Consider the following 16,613-nt stretch of genomic DNA (forward strand, 5'->3'; position numbering starts at 1 on the left):
AATCCTACTACATTTTATTAACATGATGCATTTTGTTTCCTACTGTTTTGCAGGTAGATGTAAATATAAAATTATGGAAAAACGGATTCACCGTCAACGATGATTTCAGAAGTTATTCCGATGGTGCCAGTCAGCAGTTTTTGAACTCCATCAAAAAAGGGTGAGTAGCCAGGTGTGGTGGCTCAAGCCTGTAATCCCAAAACTTTGGCAGGCTATGGCGAGAGGATTGCTTGAGCTCAGGAGTTCAAGGCCAGCCTGGGTAGTAACATAGCCAGACCTTATCTCTACTTAAAAAAAACATTACCCAGCCAGCCCAGCTACTCAGGATTGCTTGCACGTGGGAGATTGAGGCTACAGTGAGACATACTTGCATCCTGCACTCCAGCCTGGGCAACAGCACGAGGCCCTGTCTCCAAAAAAAAAAAAGGCAGGGGATGGGGGGCAGCGGGCATGATGGCTCGTGCCTGTGATCCCAGCACTTTGGGAGGCCGAGGCGGGCAGATCACCTGAGGTTGGGAGTTCCAGACCAGCCTGACCAACATGGAGAAACCCCATCTCTACTAAAAATACAAAATTAGCCAAGTGTGGTGGCACATGCCTGTAATCCCAGCTACTCGGGAGGCTGAGGCAGGAGAATGGCTGAAATCCAAGAGGCAGAGGTTGCAGTGAGCCAAGATTGCACCATTGCACTCTAGCCTGGGCAACAAGAGCAAAACTCCATCTCAAAAACAAAACAAAACAAAAACAAGGTGGGGTAAGTAATCTTTGTAATAGGAAGATACTTTAGGCATTTTTTTTTTTTTTTTGGTGAAAGAATCTATGTTAATGTTCACACACCCCCTACACATTCACAGATACACTTTTTCTTTTGTACATTCACATTTTTATAAGATGAATTTTCTTAAGAGAACCACAACTACAGGTTTTTTTTCAAGATGGTGTCTCGCTCTTTCACTCAGGCTGGAGTACGGTGGCATGATCTCAGCTCAATGCAGCCTCCGCATTCTGGGGTCAAGTGATTCTCGTGCCTCAGCCTCCCGAGTAGGTGAGATTACAGGTGCCTGCCACGATGCCCATCTAATTTTTATATTTTTAGTAAAGAACAGGGTTTTACCATGTTGGCCAGGCTAGTCTCGAACTCCTTACCTCAAGTGATGATCTGCCTGCTCTGCCTCCCAAAATGCTGAGATTACAGGCGTGAGCCACTACGCCCAGCCAACAACTATAATTTTGAAGAAAGTTTAGGAACTTGAATTCTGATCAACTCAAATCTTACTTAAACTAATTTACTAAGTATTTTCTAATACCTCATTTTCTTTATTATTTAATATTTATGTTTAAATATCTTTAAAGTCTTTAAAATAATCATGGTAGAACTCTCTCTGACCCTTCTCTGGCTTGGCAGGCTGCCCGATTAATGAATAAAAATTTTAAAAGAAAAAAAATTGTTGCCGGACACACTGGCTCACATCTGTAATCCCAGCACTTTGGGAGGCTGAGGCCGGTAGATCACAAGGTCAGGAGTTCGAGACCAGCCTGGCCAACATAGTGAAACCCCATCTCTACTAAAAATACAAAAATTAGCCGTGCATGTTGGCACATGCCTGTTAGTCCCAGCTACTCGGGAGGCTGAGGCAGGAGAATCGCTTGAACCCGCGAGGCAGAGGCTGTGGTGAGCCGAGATCATACCACTGCACCCTGGCCTGGGCAACAGAGCCAGACTCCATCTCAAAAAAAAAAAATTGTAATGTTTACTATATATTTATGAATCTTAAGTATTATACATGCTTGGTCTAGAAAATTTTTTTAAGTATTAAGAACTCGAAAATCAGCCAGGCGTTGTGGCTCATGCCTATAATCGCAGCACTTTGGGAGGCCGAGGTGGGTGGATCACCTGTGGTCAGGAGTTCAAGACCAGCCTCGCCAACATGGCGAAACCCCATCTCTACTAAAATATACTAAAATTAGCCGGGCAAAGTAGCAGGCGCCTGTAATCTCAGCTACTTCAGAGGCTAAGGCAGGGAGAATTGCTTGAACCCAGGAGGCGGAGGTTGCAGTGAGCCAAGATGGTGCCACTGCGCTTCAGCCTGGGTGACAGAGCGAGATTCTGTCTCAAAAAAAAAAAGAACTTAAAAATCACTTATAATTTAACCACTCACAAGTAACTATTGTTAACATTTTTGTTGAATTTCATTCTATCATTTCTGTCCATAGATGCATATATATACTACATATATATTTATGTTTAAAACAATTTTAAAATCATCATCAAATATTTCAATATATCTGAATATTATTTTATCACAACAGTGCCCCATAATTTTTATATATACTTAAATGTTCTTGGCAACATAGATTTTTTTGTTTTTATGTTTTTTGAGGCTGGAGTGCAGTGGCATGATCATAGCTCACTGCAGCTTCAAACTCCCCATCTCAAGTGGTCCTCCTACCTTGGCCTCCCAAATAACTGGAACTGTAGGTGTGTGTCACCATGCCCAGCTAATTTTTTTAAAATTTTTAGTAGAGATGAAATCTTGCTATGTTACCCAGGCTGGTCTCAAACTCCCGAGCTCAAGCGATCCTCCTGCCTCAACCTGCCAAAGTGCTGGGATTACCAGCGTGAGCCACCATGCCCAGCCAAGTATTTTAAACTTTGCCACTATGAAAAATATTTTTGACTATTTTCTTGTACTTATGTAAAAAAAAAAAAAAACCCAGCTTTGTTTAGATATAATTAACCTACCATAAAATTCATCCCTTTGAAGTATATAGTTCAGTATTTTTAATACGTCTACAGAGTTTTACAGTCATCAGCACAGTCTAATTTCAGAATATCATTATCACCCCCAAAAGCCAAATATATTGCTGAAAGAAAAAAAAAATCAGATACTAGAAGTCACTCTCCATTTTCCCTTCACTGCAGCCCTAACATAACCATGAATCCACTTTGTGTCTATCTCTATGGATTTCCGTCTCTATGTATTTGCCTGTTCAACTCATTTTCACATTTTGGGCTATTATGAATAATGCTACTATGAACATTTATATACAAGTTTTTGTGTGGTCATATGGTTTCATTTCTCTCAGGTATAAATCTAGGAGTGGAATTATTAACTCTTATGTTGACTTTATGAAGAACTGCCCAAATGTATTCCAAAGTGGCTGTACCATTTAACATTCCTACCAGCCATGTATGAGGGTTCCAATTTTCCACATCCTAATACATGTTAGCTTCTGTTTTTTTAAATTATAGCCATTTTAGTGGTTGTGAAGGGGTATGTCATTCTGGTTTTGATTTACATTTCTCTAATGACCAGTGATGTTGAGTGTCTTTTCATGTGCTTATTGGCCATTTGTACATCTTCTTTGGAGAAATGTCTGTTCAAATCCTCTGTCCAGTTTTTTGCTTTTTTTTTTTTTTTTTTTTTTTTTTTGAGACAGAGTCTTACTCTGTCAGCCAGGCTGGAGTGCAGTGGCATGATCTCGGCTCACTGCAACCTCCACCTCCCAGGTTCAAGTGATTCTCCTGCCTCAGCCTCCCAAGTAGCTGGGATTACAGGCATGTACCACCACACCCGGCTAGGGTTTTACCATGTTGGCCAGGCTGGTCTTGAACTCCTGAACTCTGGTGATCCACCTGCCTGGGCCTTTCACATTGCTGGGATTAGAGGCGTGAGCCACTGTGCTTAGCCTGTTCATATTTTCAGGTGGGTTATTTGCCTTTTTGTTGTAAGAATTCTTCATTTTTTCTGAATACAAATTCCTTATCAGATACATGATTTGCGAATATTTTATCTCATTCTTTGAGTGCCTTTTAACTCAAACAGAAAAAAATAAAACAATTACATAGAATTGCGGTATGTATAGAGTGGTATTTATTCACTAAAATATTTTTTTTTTTTTTTTTGAGACGGAGTCTTGCTCTGTAGCCCGGGCTGGAGTGCAGTGGCCGGATCTCAGCTCACTGCAAGCTCCGCCTCCCGGGTTTACGCCATTCTCCTGCCTCAGCCTCCGGAGTAGCTGGGACTACAGGCGCCCGCCACCTCGCCCGGCTAGTTTTTTGTATTTTTAGTAGAGACGGGGTTTCACGGTGTTAGCCAGGATGGTCTCGATCTCCTGACCTCGTGATCCGCCCGTCTCGGCCTCCCAAAGTGCTGGGATTACAGGCTTGAGCCACCGCGCCCGGCCCACTAAAATATTTTTTAAACTTTCTTATTGAAGTATGGCTTATCTACACAAAAATAAAGGCCAGGTAGGCCAGGTGCAGTGGCTAATGCCTGTAATCTCAGCACTTTGGGAGGCGAAGGCAGGAGGATCATTTGAGCCCAGGAATTAAACCAGCCCTGGCAACATAGCGAGAACCTTTCTCTACAAAAAAAAACCTAAAAAATCACCTGGGTGGCGCACGCCTGTAGTCTTGGCTACTCAGGCAGCCAAGATGGGACAATTGCTTGAGCCCAAGAGGTCGCAGCTACAGTGAGCCATGTTGGTGCCACTGGACTCCAGCCTGGGCAACAGAGTGGGCTCCTATCTCAAAAAAAAAAGAAAGAAAAAAGAAAAGTACAGAAATCATAAATATATACTAAATGAATTTGTGTTATTTCTGTTATCAGAATAAATCAACTACTTTATTAGAATTTGTTAAAATTTGTCCTTTGGCCAGGCGTGGTGGCTCACACCTGTAATCCCAACACTTTGGGAGGCTGAGGTGGGCAGATCACTTGAGCCTAGGAGTTCAGGACCAGCCTGGACAACATGGTGAAACCCCATCTTTACAAAAAATACAAAAATTAGCTGGGCATGGTGGCCTATAGTCCCAACTACTCAGGAGTCTGAGGCAGGAGGATCGCTTCAGCCCAGGAGGTCATGCAGTGAGCCATGATTGCACCTCTGCACTCCAGCCTGGGCAACAGAATGAGACCCTGTCCACCCCACCCCCACCAAAAACAAAAACAAAAAACTCAAATTGCTTAGTTAACAGCGATGTCCAGTCTTTTGGCTTCCTGGGTTACATTGGAAGAAGAAGAATGGTCTTGGGGCACACATAAAATACGAAAATACACTAATACTAACGATAGCCAATAAGCTTAAAAAAATTGCAAAAAAATCTCATAAATCATATAATGTTTTAAGAAAGTTTACAAATTTTTGTTGGGTCATATTCAAAGCCATCCCAAGCCACCGGTTGGACAAGCTTGTGTAGTATATAGTCATCAAGTATTTCATGACTTTAGTACTATTCTAGGTACTGCTATAAAACTCATGCTGGTTGCGGGGCGGTGGTTCACACCTATAATCCCAGCACTTTGGGAGGCTGAGGGAGGAAGATCGCTTGAGCCCAGGAGTTCAAGACCAGCCTGGACAAGATCCTGTCTCTACAGAAAATTTTAAAAATATATGTTTTCACAATAAAAAATAATAATAATTAAAACTCATGCTATTCATGAGCTTATGGTCTTAAAAATTATATTGTTCTTATGGGTTTTTGGTGTTGTTCATATTATTTAACTACATTGTTTTGAATATATTTGGTTATTTCATTGTAGGGAATATTATATATCTTATTTCTGTATATTTCTACGTATTATTCATTTTTTGTATGTACAGAATGTTTTTCAGAGAAATAAAATACCCGGGGAGCTTTATCATTTTATTTCTTTGTTTTCCAAGGGAATTACCTTCAGAATTACAGGGAATTTTTGATAAAGAGGAGGTGGACGTTAAAGTTGAAGACAAGAAAAATGAAATATGTTTGTCTACAAAGCCTGTGTTCCAGCCCTTTTCAGGACAGGGTCACAGACTAGGAAGGTAAGTATGCCTATTGTCTTGTTTTCCAGAGATCAAGGCTTAACTAATATTCTGTCTATCATTATTTTACCCATGTAGACCACATGAATAGAGCTTATCATTTCTCCCATTGGAAATTAGATTTTTTTTAATGTTAATTTTTATGAGGACTCCTAAGTCATAGTTACCTAAGTGTATATTCACAATGCCTGGCCGGGTGCAATGGCTCATGCCTGTAATCCCAGCACTTTGGGAGGCCAAGGTGGGCGGATCACCTGAGGTCAGGAGTTCGAGACCAGCCAGACAAACATGGAGAAACCCTGTCTCTACTAAAAATACAAAAAAATTAGCCAGTCATGGTGGCACATGTCTGTAATCCCAGCTCCTCAGGAGGCTAAGGCAGGAGAATCGCTTGAACCCAGGAGGCAGAGGTTGCAGTGAGCCAAGATCGTGCCATTGCTCTCCAGTCTAGGCAACAAGAGTGAAACTCCATTTCAAAAAAAAAAAAAAATGCCAGCACCACACTAAAAAATCTTGGAGGTTTTTTTGGTTTTTTCAAATCAGAAGGGCTTGGCTCTTTATGGACAGAATTCAATTGGTAAGTTCTTTTCTCTCCCTTTTACTCACTACTATAGAGTACATGTGCTAGCTTTTGAATATTATTGTTCTTTTTTTTTTTTTTTTCTTTTTTTTTTGAGACAGAGTCTCACTCTGTTGCCCAGGCTGGAGTGTAGCAGCATGATCTTGGCTCACTGCAACTTCTGCCTCCCTGGTTCAAGCAATCCTTCTGCCTCAGCCCTTCTAGTAGCTGGGATTACAGGCACACACCCCCATGCCCAGCCAATTTTTGTATTTTTAGTAGAGACAGGGTTTCGCCATGTTGGCCAGGCTGGTCTTGAACTCCTACCCTCAGGTGATCCACCCACCTCGGCCTTGCAAAGTGCTGGGATTACAGATGTGAGCCACCACGCCCAGCCTATTATTCTCTTTTATGGTTACCACTGCCTGCAACATTTTGTTCTATGATCTATGTATGAATTTTGAGGTAATAAAAATGAAAATCAGTGTCAGTATCAAAGCCTTAAATTATTTTCAAGTTTTACAGTTTCCATCCTATCTAACAGAATACGCAGAGAGATTAGATAGATATGGGAGCTCTTTGAGTTTTATAAATTCTCATATTTTTAATTATCAAGATTGGTAAGGTGCATACATATTCATCCACATGTACAAATATATCTGGATGCACCCTTCAGAATGATCAGGAAGTACTTTATTTAGTTTCTTTTTCATTATAACCTAAGGACTAAGCTCAATAAAGAATTTATCATTTATTTTAGAAATTTAACCTGGGCAGTAGGTAAAGGTAAAGTCCATAGATCTGTGAACCTTCTTTAAAATTATCCATTCTGTAAAGCACTACTCAATAAATACCAGTAATAATATATGTAGCTTACAAATTACTTGGATATGTATAGTTTCATCAGATTATTAGAACCATCATACCATCATATATTGTGGACATAAATAATATATCTTTCGTTATTATTGAAGAAACAGATATAACTTACAAAAATCTTCCTAAAAGCTATACTTGCTGTAATATTTTTATAGTAATTATTTAATGATAAAGGTTTATTGAATGGAAAAACATGTCTAACTTTGTTGTCTGGATTTCCTTAGTGCCACACCAAAAATTGTTTCTAAAGCAAAGAATATTGAAGTTGAAAATAAAAATAATTTGTCTGCTGTTCCGCTGAACAACTTGGAACCCATTACTAATATACAGATCTGGTTAGCCAATGGGAAAAGGATTGTTCAGAAATTTAACATTTCTCATAGGTGAGTCTTCAATTTCAGTATATGATTTTTTTTCACCAAGTTTAAATTTCATTTCTTCTTTTCAGTTCGGTCAACAGTTTAATTTTAGAGATAGAATCTTTGTTGCCCAGGCCAGAGTGCAGTAGCACAGTCATAGCCCACTGCAGTCTTGAAGTCCTGGATTCAAGCAGTCCTCCCACCTCAGCCTCCTGAGTTATAGAACTACAGCCACATGCCACCATGCCCCGCTAACTTTTATTTTTTTTTATTTATGTATTGCCAGCTAATTTTAAAAACTGTTTTGTAGAAAGGGGGTCTCACTCTGTTGCCCAGATTGGTCTCAAACTCCTGGACTGAATTCATCCTCCTGCCTTAGCCTGGGCTTACAGGCATGAGCCATTGCATCCTGCCAAGCATTCTATCTATCTATCCAACTATCTATCTATCTATCTATCTATCTATCTATCTATCTGTCTATCTATTTATTTATTTTTGAGACAGAGTCTCGCTCTGTTGCCCAGGCTAGAGTGCAGTGGCGCAATATAGTGAGACCTCATCTCTACAAAAAAAAATTTTTTTAATTAGCTGAACATGGTGGTGCACATCCGCAGTCCCAGCTACTGGGGAGGAGAATCGCTTGAGCCTAAGAGGTAGAGACTGCAGTGAGACGAATTGCACCACCACACTGCAAGTCTGGGTGACCGTGAGAACCTATCTCAAAAAATAATAATAATAACAATGAAGTATTTTCAGTCTGTTTTGGGATTTTGATTCTCATCATTTGATTCATTTTTCTGTTTAACTAGACACATAATTATAAAAGAATTATTTTTAATGTTTTAAATTAGTCATTAGCATTATATGCATACCCTTCTGTTAATTGTAGTGAAAGAATGAAAATACAGAAAAGCATTAAAAGAAATTGAAGTTCATATGAATTCCACTGCTCAGAGATAATCATTATCATCAGTTTGATGCAGTCTTTTATTTCTTCTTAAAAGCTTTTTTTTTTTTTTTGAGACAGAGTGTTCTGCCACCCAGGCTGGAGTGCAGTGGCACGATCTCGGCTCACTGCAACCTCCATCCCCCGAGTTCAAGTGATTATCCTGCCTCAGCCTCCTGAGTAGCTGGGATTACAGGCATGTGCCACCATGCCTGGCTAATTTTTGTATTTTTAGTAGAGATAGGGTTTCACCATGTTGCCCAAGCTGGTCTCAAACTCCTGACCTCAGGTGATCCGCCCACCTCAGCCTCCCAAAGTGCTGGGATTACAAGCATGAGCCACCATGCCCAGCCTTCTTAAAAGCTTTTTTTGGCTGGGTGTCGTGGCTCCTGCTTGTAGTCCCAGCAATTTGGGAGGCTAGGGACTATTCAGGAGGCTGAGATGGCAGAATCACCTGAGCCCAGGAGGTTGAGGCTGCAATGAGTCATGATCTCACCACTGTACTCCAGCCTGGGTGACAGAGCAAGACCCTGTCTCAAAAGGAAGAAAAAAAAAAAGTTTGTTTTGTTTTAATTAAAAATAGAAACATACCATATATAGCATATGTCGTTTTTCCTTTTATAAAAATTATTTATTTTTCAGGAAATGTAGCACAGATAAATAACAAATATACAGAGAAACTTAAAAGAATAAGAATAAAATACATATGTACCACCTACCTCAGAACATAGATTCTTATCAGTATACCTTATGTGTCTTTCTGTGATCATGTCTCTTTTCTTCTGGGGAAGAGAGAAATAACCACTGTCCTAAATTTGTGTTGATAATTTGCTGCTTTTATTTATAGCTTTACCTAGTATATACATATTCCTAAAATATACTAAATTGTTTTTCTTATTTTCAAATAATTACTCCAAATTTCAAACCAGCAAAAACTTACAGAAAAGGTGGTCACGCCTATAATCCCAGCACTTTGGGAGGCTGAGATGGGCGGATCACGGGGTTAGGAGATCGAGACCATCCTGGCTAGCACAGTGAAACCCTGTCTCTACTGAAAGTACAAAAAATTAGCCAGGCGTGGTAGCGGCCGCCTGTAGTCCCAGCTACTCGGGAGGCTGAGACAGGAGAATGGCATGAACCTGGGAGGCGGAGCTTGCAGTGAGCCAAGATCATGCCATTGCACTCCAGCCTGGGTGACAGAGCGAGCCATCTCAAAAAAAATAATAATAATAAATAAAAAATCATAAAAAAGGTTCAAGAACAATATAAAGAACTTTTCTTGACTGGGCTCAGTGACTCCTGCCTGTAATCCCAGCATTTTAGGAGGCCGAGGCAGGCAGATCATAAGGTCAGGAGTTTGAGACCAGCCTGACCAAAATGGCAAAACCCCTTCTCTACTAAAAAGACAAAAATTAGCCAGCTGTGGTGGCACATGTCTGTAATCCCAGCTATTCAGAAGGCTAAGGCAGGAGAATCACTTGAACCTGGGAGGCAGAGGTTAGGCTCCATCTCAAAAAAATAAAGCAACTTTTCTCCCTAAGCATTCAAGAATTAGTGCCAGTCTGATGACCCATCACTTGAAATACTTAGGTATAGATTATCTATAAACAAGGACCTTCTCCCACATAACCACAATACAGCCATTTAAATCAGGAAACTTAACCTTAATATGCTTGTGTCGACTAATAGACCCTAATTCAAGATCTTCCATTTTATCTAATAACTTCCTTTATAGCAAAAGGCCATTCAGAATTACACATTGCACTTAGTTGTGATATGTCAGTTTGAAATAGTTCCTTGTCTTCCTTTGATTTTTATAACCTTGACTTTTTTTTTTTTTTTGAGATGGAGTCTCGCTCTGTCGCCCAGGCTGGAGTGCAGTGGCCGGATCTCAGCTCACTGCAAGCTCTGCCTCCCGAGTTCACACCATTCTGCTGCCTCAGCCTCACAAGTAGCTGGGACCACAGGCGACCGCCACCACGCCTGGCTAGTTTTTTGTATTTTTTAGTAGAGATGGGGTTTCACCGTATTAGCCAGGATGGTCTCGATCTCCTGACCTCGTGATCCACCCGTCTCGGCCTCCCAAAGTGCTGGGATTACAGGCTTGAGCCACTGCGCCCGGCCAACCTTGACTTTTTAAAGTATTACAAGCCAATTTATCTTGTTTGATGCTTCCTTATATTTAGGTCACTAATTTTGGCAGGGGTGTGACAGAACTAATGCTTTGTACGTCTCATTGTATTCCAACAGGTGGCATCATTTACATTTGTCCCATTATGATGATGTTAAATTTGACACTTGATTAAAGTGGTCTCTACCAGAGTTCTTTACTGTAAAGTTATTCATTTTCCCTTTGTAATTAATCTGTATTTTGTGGGGAAGGACTTTGAAATAGGATACTTATGTTCCTCACAAGACCTCAGATCGATTGATTGATTGATTGATTTATATCTATATCTACTCATAGTTTCCTATTTTATTCAACAGCTTATGAACTCTTACCATCATTATTTATTTTGATATGCACATTGTCTCAGGTAGTTTGTGAGACCTCCTTTAAACTGGTTCCTGTGTTATTTTGAAATGCTCCCATAATTCTTGAACATTTCCTTGTTTTCAGCACAAAATTTTTTTTCAAGTTCATTCTATGCTTTTCCAGGAATCCCTTGTTCTTTTTAGTGGACAGTGATATTGACAATCTAGGATCTGGGTAGTACTAGATACACTTATTGGGATACCACTGCTTCCAGGCCCTCGGTGTGGAAAGAATTGTGTGTGTGTGTGTGTGTGTGTGTGTGTGTGTGTGTGTGAGTGCATGCACACACACACACACACACACGCAAAAAAGAAAACTATTTCAAAAATTGAAGAGGGGATACTTCCAAACTCATTCTGTGAGGCCAGCATTACCCTGATAGCAAAGTCAACAAAGACACACACAAAAAAACCTATACATACACATACGTGTGTGTGTGTGTGTGTATATATGTATATATATGCATTTATGTTTGTATCTGTATTTATTCCTGGTTTTTTTTTTTTTTGAGACAGGGTCTCACTCTGTCACCCAGGTTGGAGTGCAGTGATATAATTAGAGATCACTGCAGCCTCCACCTCCCCAGACTCAGGTGATCCTCCTTAGTTTTTGTACTTTTAGTAGTGATGGGGTTTCACCCTCTTGCCCAGGCTAGTCTCGAACTCCTGGACTCAAGTGATCCACCTGCCTCGGCCTCCCGAAGTGCTAGGATTACAGGCATGAGCCACCACACCCGGCCTTATTTCTGTATTTTTATATATCAAAAACCATGAGTCCACGTAGATACCTCCAATTTTAGTCTGGTAGGGCCAGGCATGGTGGCTTATACCTGTAATCCCAGCACTTTGGGAGGCCTAGGCAGACAGACCACTTGCGCCTAGGAGTTCAAAACCAGTCTTGGCGACATAGTGAAACTCTATCTCTACAAAAAACACAAAAAGTAGCCAGATGTGGTGGCACTCACCTGTGGTCTCAGGTACTCAGGAGACTGAAGTAGGAGGATCACTTGTGCCCTGGGGAGGTCAAGCACTTTGGGAGCTGTGATTGCACTACTGTACTCCAGCCTAGGCAACAGAACCAGACCTTGTCTCAAAAAAAAAAAACCATAAGGTTTGTTCTAATTTTCTCCTTTCCATATTTGTAACTAACTTCTACAGTGCAAGGCCTGGCTCCAGTTATAGTTAACATATTTATGTATTTAATCAGTTTTCCTATATGTGACCAATGTCCTTTTTCCACTGCTGCCTCCTACCCCACATGTAAGCCCTCGTCACCCTGCTTGGGCTTTGACTCTCCTTGTTGAATTCCAATATGGATTCCCTCCTCTTCCTACTAGACTCTCTGACACATCATCACCCCAGGGCCCCCCTTCATTGGAATGCCTTCTCACACTGCATGACTTCAGGACTCCATGCCAATGACCTCCTCCCCTTGGTAGACTGACACTCTGGGCTGCCTCTCCTCAGATGCTCTCCTCACCACTGTCTGGATCTGACACACTGCAGTCAACTGCTCTTCCATATGAATGCTTTTTTACTCTGCTTGGGACAACCTGCTCTGTTTTGATTTTTACTGGGCAATGGCTGACTGATACAGCCATGTAAACTTGCACTGTTACCAATAAAGATAGACTGAATAATTATTTTCATGTAATGGAAGACAGTAATCAAAAAATATTTGCAGCTGGGCGCGGTGGTTCAGGCCTGAAATCCCAGCACTTTGGGAGGCCGAGGTGGGCAGATCACTTGAGGTCAGGAGTTCAAGACCAGCCTGGCCAACATGGTGAAACCCCGTCTCTACAAAAAATACAAAAATTAGCTGAGTGTGGTGGCCCGCTCCTGTAATCCCAGCTACTTGGGAGGCTGAAGCAGGAAAATGGCTTGAACCCAGGAGGTGGAGGTTGCAGTGAGCTGAGATTACACCACTGCACTCCAGTCTGGGTGATAGAGCAAGACTCCATCTCAGAAGGAAAAAAAGTATTTGCTATGGCTGCACCCATCAACATGAATGAGTCCCAAAAACATAATGTGGAGATTAAAAAGCTATAGAACACATACACTATGATTCCATTCATGTCAAGTTGAAAAAAGCAAAACTGTCCTTAAAAGCTACTAAGCCATGACCCTTCTTCTCCTACCCGCCAGCTTGGATATTTTCCTCACCCTACTTGGACTCTGACACCCTGCACTAGACAGCTCTTGTATGGCCACCACAACCCCCAGCATTTCTGAAACACATGTCTTCCGTGTTCTGTCCTACTGATGGCTTGGTGGCTTTCGGACTCAATCATTTAAAAAATTGTGTTTTTCTTCCATTTTTTCTGCTTATTTTATTAGTTACCAAGAGAATTGTGCTAAAATCTCCAACTTTGATTATGTATGGATTTGTCTATTTCTTATGTACTTCTGTTAACGTTTGCTTTATATATTTTAAAGTTATATAATTAGGTCCAGCAGAGATGAAATTGTGTTTTTCTGATTAATTGACCTTGTTGGGGAGAAAAGATTTTCTTCAACCATTGCCTAGATTCATGGCTGAGACCCCTTTAACAAAAGACAGATTAACAAAAGAAATGCATGCAATTTTATATTTTATTTTATACACACACGCACACACACACACACATACATACATACATATATGTATGTGTGTATTTATATATATATATGGTTTGGTTTTTTTTTGAGACAGAGTCTCGCTCTGTCGCCCAGGCTGGAGTGCAGTGGTGCCATCTTGGCTCACTACAAGCTCCGCCTCCCAGGTTCACACCATTCTCCCTGCCCCAGGCTCCCAAGTAGCTGGGATCACAGGCACCTACCACCACACCTGGCTAATTTTTTTATATTTTTAGTAGAGAAAGGGTTTGGCCATGTTTGCCAGTCTGATCTGGAACTGCTGACCTCAGGTGATCCGCCCACCTTGACCTCCCCAAGTGCTAGGATTACAGGCATGAGCCACAGCGCCCGGCCTCCTTTGTTTTTGTTTTATTTTGTTTTATTTGTTTGTTTTCTTTGAGACAGTCTCTCTCTGTTGCCTAGGCTGGAGTATAGTGGCATGATCTCGGCTCTGGGTTCAAGGGATTCTCGTGCCTCAGCCTCCCAAGTAGTTGGGATTATAGGCACCCGCCACCACGCCTGGCTAATTTTTGGTGTTTTTGTTTTGTTTTGTTTTATGAGATGGAGTCTCGCTCTGTCCCCAGGCTGGAGTGCAGTAGAGAGATCTCAGCTCACTGCAGTCTCTGCCTCCCAGGTTCAAGCGATTCTCCTGCCTCAGCCTCCTGAGTAGCTGGGACTACAGGTGTGTGCCAACACGCCCAGCTAGATGAAAGGTGACATGATCTCAGCTCACTGCACCTTCGTCTCCCAGGCTCAATGTTCGTCTCCCACCTCAGCCTCCTGAGCAGCTGGACCTGTCTTTTAAGTCCACACTCCAATCCTTCCACCTCCAGAAATCTTTCCCTAGTTCTTTTAACCTTTGTTTTCTTGCTTTTTATGTTTATGTTCTTTGACATAAGCTTTAACCTTTGGTTATCCAATTTTTGGTACCCAAATGAATACACAGGACTGGGTCTTAGACTTTTTTGGTAGCCCTTTCAGGTTTAGTAAAGTGGCACGTAGTGAATTTTAGTGAATTGATTGAATGAGAGAATTATTTCTTACGTAATATGCATATTTCATTAATTGTAAGTTGCATATTTTTTCACATTTTAGCATCTGTGAAATGAGGATGCGTTCTATAATCCATGGCTACATGACCATCATGTTACAATTGTGACAGCCTCTCTAAAACATAGCCATAATTCCTTTGTCTTACCTAAGATAATTAACAGTAGTAATTCCTTATTGTCATCAAATTTCTGGGAGTCAGACTTTAAAAGATAGTCCAAATAATCAGTTATATCACAATTCAGTTATTCTCTGTATTAACATATCCAGAGTCTGGGTGTTGTGGCTCATGCCTATAATCTCAGCACTTTGGGAGGCTGAGGCAGGAGGATCAGTTGAGCCCAGGAGTTATGATGGCACCACTGCATTCCATCCTGGATGACAAAGCAAGACACTATCTCTAAAAATAACAATAATAACATATCCAGATACTTTTACCAGTTGTTATTACTATAAATTAGCTAATTCAAATTTTCATAAAATTATATTAATAGTTTTTGCTGTTTTACAGAGTAAGCCATATCAAAGACTTCATTGAAAAATACCAAGGATCTCAAAGAAGTCCTCCGTTTTCCCTGGCAACAGCTTTTCCTGTCCTCAGGTTGCTAGATGAGACACTCACACTGGAAGAAGCAGATTTACAGAATGCCGTCATCATTCAGAGACTCCAAAAAACTGCTGCACCTTTTAGAGAACTTTCAGAGCACTGATTTTTGATAGACTAAGTGGAAACTTTGCAAAGAAATGATGGTTGTAAGTGGACATGCAAACCAAAATTGGGGACTGGAGAAGTCAGACTCACTAGACTTTTGGTTTGAGTACTGTTGAACTCTCTCCTAATGAGAAGATGTTTAGATAAGTACAAGTTAAGAAAGTAGCATACGACTGGAAACTATATTCAGTGCACTTTCTCCAAAAGGCTACTCAGAAAAATAGACTTATTTTCAAATACCAGTTATCAATATATATTAAATAGCTGTATTATTTAGAATCTTAATATGGTATAAATTAGCGAATGTGTTCACAATATTCGTTCAAACATCATTCGTGGACAGCAGGGATTTATTTAAATGTTAGCTGCCTCAGAGTTTTTAAAGAGCTAAATACGACCGGGCGCGGTGGCTCACACCTGTAATCCCAGCACTTTGGGAGGCCAAGACAGGCAGATCACAAGGTCAAGAGATTGAGACCATCCTGGCCAACATGGTGAAACCCCATCTCTACTAAAAATACAAAAATTACCTGGGCGTAGTGGTGCACATCTGTAGTCCCAGCTACTCGGGAGGCTGAGGCAGGAGAATCGCTTGAACTCAGGAGGTGTAGGTTGCAGTGAGCTGAGATTGAGCAACTGCACTCCAGCCTGGCGACAGAGCAAGACCCCCTCTCAAAAATAAATAAAATAAAATAAAATAAAATTGTGGCCGGGCGCAATGGCTCATGCATGTAATCCCAACACTTTGGGAGACTGAGTTGGGAGGATCACTTGAAGCCAGGAGTTTAAAATCAGAATGGTCACCAGAGTGAGACCCCTGTCTATATATTTTTTTAATTTAAAAAATAAAAATAAAATTGTGTAGCTTAGTATAGTGTCAAGGTTAATCTGCCTACTCACATTTCTACACTTTCTAAAAATGTAATAAAAGAAAATTCTTTCTAGAAAACCTATTCCCTTTCCATTTTATTTTCTTTCAAAAATTACAGATTTGTTTTTGGCTAACATTTGGGATTAGCCATTCATTTGCCACCACTCAGAATCTAATGCCTATATGTGTCACATTACTAATATTTTTTAAATGCATCACATAAAATATGGTTTTCTGTTTCTTTGTTTGTTTGTTTGTTTGTTTGAGACGGAGTTTCG

General features: G+C 40.8%; 1 protein-coding gene across 7 annotated transcripts in view; it reads left to right on the forward strand.

Annotated features, from left to right (window-relative positions):
* LOC105479840 (UBX domain protein 2A) overlaps positions 1-16,168 on the forward strand; it is a 66,842-nt gene extending 50,674 nt beyond the window's left edge. For 6 of the 7 annotated variants that reach the window (XM_011738172.3, XM_011738174.3, XM_011738171.2 and 3 more), the window contains exons 4-7: positions 54-160; positions 5,671-5,808; positions 7,471-7,629; positions 15,264-16,168. In XM_011738172.3, the coding sequence (XP_011736474.2) occupies positions 54-160; positions 5,671-5,808; positions 7,471-7,629; positions 15,264-15,462 (603 nt within the window). In that variant the 3' untranslated portion in view covers positions 15,463-16,168. Of the gene's footprint in view, positions 1-53; positions 161-5,670; positions 5,809-7,470; positions 7,630-10,801; positions 11,323-15,263 lie in introns of those variants that run through there. The other variant, XM_071076286.1, reaches the window with a different exon arrangement.
* The last annotated feature ends 445 nt before the right edge of the window (positions 16,169-16,613 follow it).

Source organism: Macaca nemestrina, chromosome 13 (genome assembly GCF_043159975.1).
Source record: "Macaca nemestrina isolate mMacNem1 chromosome 13, mMacNem.hap1, whole genome shotgun sequence".
NCBI classification, from domain to species: domain Eukaryota; kingdom Metazoa; phylum Chordata; class Mammalia; order Primates; family Cercopithecidae; genus Macaca; species Macaca nemestrina.